The sequence below is a fragment of the Carcharhinus amblyrhynchos genome, unplaced genomic scaffold (genome assembly GCF_965287045.1).
Source record: "Carcharhinus amblyrhynchos unplaced genomic scaffold, sCarAmb.v2.hapA scaffold_55, whole genome shotgun sequence".
In the NCBI taxonomy this organism is placed as follows: Eukaryota; Metazoa; Chordata; class Chondrichthyes; order Carcharhiniformes; family Carcharhinidae; genus Carcharhinus; species Carcharhinus amblyrhynchos.
In genome coordinates this window covers 941,476-948,152 of record NW_027649796.1, presented here as the reverse complement: position 1 = coordinate 948,152, position 6,677 = coordinate 941,476, and the positions used below count along the sequence as shown (strand labels likewise).

General features: G+C 40.9%; 1 protein-coding gene across 1 annotated transcript in view; it reads right to left on the bottom strand.

The window, feature by feature from the left end:
* Nucleotides 1-252: 252 nt before the first annotated feature.
* The window catches only part of LOC145337646 (NACHT, LRR and PYD domains-containing protein 3-like), a 29,862-nt gene continuing 23,437 nt past the window's right edge, over nt 253-6,677 (bottom strand). The window contains exons 7-8 of the mRNA XM_080182464.1: nt 4,557-6,342; nt 253-343 (exon numbers count right to left, since the gene is read on the bottom strand). Coding sequence (XP_080038590.1) covers nt 253-343; nt 4,557-6,342 — 1,877 coding nt within the window. The remainder of the gene's footprint in view (nt 344-4,556; nt 6,343-6,677) is intronic.

Here is a 6,677-nt window from a genome sequence, read left to right as displayed (position 1 = left end):
AACTCAGGTTCAGGCACATCACTGACTGGTTTGTACTGAGAGCAGAGGTGAGAATATCTGAGGCTGTTACTCTCCAAACTGGAGATCAGAGAGAGAAAGATTTCAGGAATCAGAGTGAATCCGTGATGTTTAACACGAATACTGACAGGAATGATGTGGAATGGTTATTAATGACACTATTACTGACACTGATAATAATTTACAGTGTTAGACATCCACTGATTATTAACACAATCTCACACAGTCTGATACTTACTCCAGTTTCTGTATTTTACATTCTGGATTCCTCAGAGCCGCAGACAATAGTTTCACTCCTGAATCTCCCACTTCATTGGCACCCAGACTAAATGGAGAAAGTGAGAAATGTGTTAAATTCAGATTAATGTTCAGCAGGAAAAATAGCTGGATCTATTTTTGTGTCAGAAACTTAGCACCAATGGTGAACTGATTTAAGTTACGATATCTCACCCAAGTTGATCTTTCTCTACACCCTAGCGGTGACTGTAACACTATATTCTGGACTCTTTCCTTTCCTTCTCTATGTACGGTATGCTTTAGCACTAATAAATGTGACAATAATAAATCAAATAATATCAAACTCTTTCTGTTGAATGGAAAAAGCTATAGTCAGCATTGAAAAATGATGAACAATTCACTCTCACTGGTTTGCCTAATGGGGGAAACCACTTTTACATCTCTCAAAATATATATTTTGTTTAATTGTCCATGGGATACGGGTGTCGATGGCGAAACCAGCATTTATTTCCCACTGCTAATGGCCCCTAGAGGAGGAGATGCCCATATCCTGTGAACAAACAAGTAATTTTAAACATGTCCCACATTCTGGTCTCATTTCCTGATCATCAGAATTACCCTCCTGAATCTCACTGACCCTGCTATGTTTCCAGAAATTCAAATCATTTCTGCTGTTACATAAATCCAGGGTTTTATGAGAATTGTAGATTTTACTGAGAGTTAAATGGTAAAGCTGTGAGAGTGGATCCCTCAGGATTCTCTGTGCTTCTTAACTATTGACATTATATCACCTGTGTAATATCTCAGGGTGAGTTAAAGTGTGAAACTGTGCTAAACTGTTGTTTTAAGCTCCATCCCCTAGATTTTATACAACAAGGAAAGATTATCCTCCCATTAGAAAGTTGATATATTTCTGTTTGATTAGTTTATAGGGGAGGGGTGTCTCTCATTACATTCCACAGTAAACAGGCTCTACACTTTCTGCAGGAATGGCTAGTGTTCTATTTCCGGGAGTTACCGGGAGTTCCCTCTTCCCGGTAGATCCTCACATAGGAAAAGGATTATCCGAAAATCCTGTTTCATATCACCGACAGTTTGACTGGAGATTTTCCAGCAGCAGGTTTCCTCATTCAGGAAATTCTGGTTTCCTCAGCTCAGATCTAAGCTCTGCGGTCCTGCCACATTTAACTGTGAATGGTAGTGGATGATGAAACAGCAGAAGGAGGAGGCTCCACAAATATCCCATCCTCGTGACGGAGGAGACTAACACATCAGTGCAAAAGATATGGCTCAAATATTAGTAACTAACTTCAGTGGCTGAACCATCCAGAGGTCCCCAGCATCACAGATACGTCATCAGCTAATTTGATTCACTCCACATGGCGTCAAGAAATATCTAAAGGTAACGGATACTGCAAAGACCACAGATCCTGACAATATTCCAGTACTGAAGATTACTGCTCCAGAAGTTGCTCGGTTCCTAGCTAAGCTGTTCCAGTAGAGCTGCACCACTGATATTTACCCAAAATAGAGGGAAATTGTCCAGATATGACCGTAAACAAAAAGGAGAGAACAAATCCAATCTGTCCATTTACCACCCCATCATACAAAATACAAAATTGGGTGAACAATGAGTAATGGATATCTTCTAGGCTGGAGGATGTCTGTAGTGGACAACCCTAGCGGTCAGTATTGGGATTCCTGCTTTTCCCTGGTATTTATGAATGATCTCGGTGTTTACAGTCTTGAGGAAAATTTCAAAGTTTGTTGATCACAGAAATCTTTGAGGCATCGGAAACTGAGGAGGAGGAGAGTTTGGGACTGAAAAACAGACCATGGTGGAGTGTACAGATAGGTGGCAGATTAAGTTCAATGCAGAGACGTGTGAGGTGAGACTTTCAGGAAACATGTACATGAGGAAGCAATATAAAATAATCGGTAGAATGGATTGCAGGATCAGTGGGACTGGACGTATATGTACATCGATCATTGCCATTAGCAGGGTAAGTGTAGGTAGCAGTGAATAAAGAATACAGTATCTTGGGCTTTACTGTTATGAAATAGTTCATATTTGTGGGCATCAGATAATAATCCCTGAGTTTAAGTTTAATTTGTGTTTCTGTGCTTGTGAGCTCAGAAAGGGCCAAAACTTTAATTCCACTTCATGTTAAACAAAGCTGCCTGCCTGGTTTCACTTTAAACTGTCCCTGCATTTTAATTTAAGGTTTACGACATTGTAAGAGTTATAGAGGTTAAAAATATATTCAGAGACCCACAATGAATGATAGAAACACAGTTTCAGTTGCAACCAGTTAACCCAAGAAGCAAGACGGTGTTCACAGAGGCTGCCAGTAGAGGCAGAGCAATGCAGGGATTCAGAAAGCAGAACCCAAAAGATAAATCACCGTCAGAAACCAAGAAGGAAAAGAGGAGTGTCAGGAAGATAGAAGTCAAAGTGACAATAAAACCTGAATCTGAACAAGTTACTGCTCCCCAAGTTAGAGAGAGGAACAGAGAGAGGCTCCCAGTTACAGACAGAGCTGCTTAGTGCGGACATGGTAAAGTTTGCTCACGAGAATCTGATATAATCCTAAAGTTGATGACACATTCATACAGATTATGAGGCACTGGTGTCTGTTGCCATCGCTGAGTATGGAGGAATAATGAAAGGAAACATTGAAATACTGGAGGGGGATCCTTGGTGAAGGCATCTGAGAGAAAGTGTTGTTCGGGAAAAGATCCCAAAGGCTGCTTTGTTTTCTAGAGTGGACTCTAAGACACTCGTGTGGAAGCAAGTGTTCTAATGAAACTAGTTTTTTCACAGTGTGACAAACATTTGGGGGGATTTGAAGAAGAATCCACTGGAGTTACTTTGGGCGGCATCTGTTGCTTAGTTTCAGAAAATGGTGTACCTGAACAACAAGTGGTTTGTTGGTTTACATTAATTGTGTACTTACTGAGAACATTAAAGCATAAGATCTATTCTGTAACTCACATCATCCTTACAGATCTGCAAACATCTGTGAAGTTAGATGGGGTGAAGTAGTGGTGCACTCTAGTTATTTTTTAAACAAAAGTTTTAGTCGATTGCTAAAAGTTAATCAACTACCTTGTTATTCTGTTCATCAGATTTTTTTAAAGAAAAATAAGATAATAAATAAAAGCAATGAATTACTGAGCCGGAGTTCTGCTCTTAGACCTGACTTCCAGAAATCAGGTGGGGTCATAACATTGTCAATAGGGGCATCGAATACAAGAGCACCTGTAAAAGACATTAGTTAGATCTCAGTTCCACGCGGCATAATTTAGGCAGTATTGGAGAGTGTGCTGAAGATGTTTACAGGATTGGTTACAAGGATGTGAAATTTCAGTCACAAGGATCAATAGGAGAGGTTGTTCTCCTTGGAAGGAAGAATGCTAAGAGGACATTTGATAGAAATGTTTAAAATGGAGATGGTGCTGGACAGGGCAGGTAGCAAATCAAAATGTTGCTACTCGGACAAGGATCAACAAACAAGATTTAAGTTGATTTGGAAAAATTGCAAATACAGTGTGAAAAAAACAATTTTTTTAAACACAGTGAGTGGTTCAGGTTTTAATGAGGCTGCAGTCAGAACCATGAAAGAGAAAACTGGTGGGCTGCTGTAACCTAACGGAGTTTTTTTTCATAACTGCCCACTGTAAAGTTTAATACAAGACTGAACTTCCACTGCAACCCTGACTGATGTCACCGGTGATCACATGAATTATAAAGGGACACTGTCCGATATAACACACACCAACTATAATACATGAGAGGCAGCGTATTGGAAAATAATCCTGATAATAATTAGCCACAAACTAAGATCTGTACCGAACATAGGAAAAACAAATTTCTTTCTAGCATCATACATAATCAGATGGTTTCTGTTGGGAGAGTGAGATATCCTTTACAGTTCTAATTATTTAAAACGTATCCCAATAATGCTTTTATTCACTCAAGGAATGTGATCATCGCTGGTGTTGCCAACATTTACTGCCCACCTATTTGCCCACGAGAATCTGCCTTCTTGAAATGATGCAGTTTTATCAGAGAATCATAGATTTATTACAGGTTCAGAATGAGACCAATCGGCCCATCATGTCTGCAGCTGCTCTGAAATGAGCATTATTACTTTACACCATTCTCCCACACTTTCTCTGTGACCATTGGATATTGTTTCTCTCTTGACTTCCTCAACTGAACATGTCTCTGTTTTATTAGCACAAAGGGAATGGCTTCTCAATGAAAATATCAGGGACGGGACCAAACAAACAGTTACCTCAACTCCTGACACTTGTGCAGAACTTGTCTCAGCCGCTGGAGCTCTTCACACTGAATGAAGCATTGCTGTAGATCGAGGTGTTTTATTGTATCACAGAGTCCAATGACATGAGACAGGACTGCACAGTCTATCGGGGTCAGTCGCAATTCATGAAATGAAAGTGTTTCCATAGATCCCACTGTGTTCTGAGCCAGTGCTTTATTCTGAGATTCAAACAGGTAGTGGAATGTGTTCAGGAGCTTCCTCCTCCCAGTTTCAGTCTCTGTGTTTCCAATCTGCCCTTCAACCTTCTCCTTCACCCAGTCAATCACTCGGCAGGTTGTTTGATGAAGAAATGGACCCAGAAACTCCTCCAGGGGTCGAGCTGACTGTGGGGAGGAGAGACCAGCAACAAAACGGAGAAATATCTCAAATCGCCCATCTTCCTCACTGTGGGCTTCACTGAGGAGTTTCCCAATCTCCCCGGGATCTGGAGTCAGGAATTGTGTGAGTGCAGCTACAAACTCTTGGATGGTGAGATGTGGGAATGTATAAACCACACTCTGGGCAGAATCATCTCTCTCCAAAAGTTCCATCAGGAACCCAGACAGGAACTGGGAAGATTGTAGATTGTACTCAATCAAATCTCCATTTCTAAACACAATCTTCTTCTGGGAGACTCCTGTGTAGGCCATCTCACCAAGCTTCAGTAACACATCACGGGGGTTTCCACTCTCTCGGCCATGGTTTTTCAGAATGTTGTAAATATAGTAGGAATATAGTTGGGTGATGGTCTTGGGAACTTGCTGCTGGTTCCTGTCTCTTTGTGTAAAGAAGGGACCCAGTGACAGAGCGAGGATCCAGCAGTAGGAAGGGTTGTAACACATGGTGTACAGGATCTCGTTCTCCTCCACGTGTTTGAAAACAGCTGCTGCCACCGTCTGATCTTCAAAAAACTTGTTGAAATATTCCTTCCGTTCATCACCAACAAATCCCAGGATTTCAGCCCAGACACTGATCTTAGCCTTTTCTAATAAATGTAATGCAGTGGGGCGGCTGGTCACTAGCACTGAACATCCTGGGAGCAGCTTGTGCTGTATTAAACTGTACACAATGTCAGACACTTCACACCAGCATTCAGGATCTATGCACATGAACTGAGGTTCTGTATTTCTCCGATTGTCAGCAAAATCAATAGTGTCCTTGAATTCATCCAAACCATCGAATATAAACAACAATCCCTCTGGGTTCTTCCAGAGCTCTCCCAGAATATTCCCAAAGTAAGGATACTGATCCAATATCAGATTCCTCAGGTTTATTCTACAGTTAATAGCGTTCAAATCCCGGAATTTAAAACTGAAGACAAATTGAAAGTGTGGGTATATTTTCCCAATGGCCCAGTCATAAACAATCTTTTGTACCATTGTTGTTTTTCCAATCCCCGGGACTCCGCTCACTGCTGCTGAATTCCCAGATTTGGATCTTGAATGGGATTGGTGGAATAATCTTCTAAGTTTTCGCAGCAAACCGCCCGTCAGGGAAAAGCTGCTCTGGAACAATTGATCTGTTCGGAGTTTTTCCAGTTCTTTCCGGAGATGTTTCTCTCTCCATTCTTCATGGTCTCGGCCTCTTGCCAGCAGTTCATGTTCGACAAGTGTCCGATCTCGAACAGCGGAAATAACCGTTAGCTCAGCGTATCGATCAACCAGCTGGAAAATCTTAACCTTCTCCTTTATGAGGACAGTGTTGAGTCTCAGAGTTTCAGTTAGTTTCCGGAGTGTCTCCTTGTGTTTCTGTTGGAGATCTTCAATCAGAACAGAGAGAATGTTAAAACACCATCTTTGCTGAATTGTTAGAATTACTTTACAGAGTGCATCAGTTTGTGCAGGAATTGAAATTAAGTTGTTGGAAACTTCACTTCACAAGCAACAATTTTCAATTAAAGTTTCAGATCGTGGCTTAACTTTAATATTTCCATAACTTGTCCATTTTATAAAGGTAATGTTTTATCTCTGATGGTTAATGATTTCCAACCTGCCGTTAATACAGACACCTCACTAGGAGTCTACAAGGATCATGGTTACATGAACAGACGATTTTCAGATCCATCAATCTGTGAACTAGTCAATGTTCCCAATC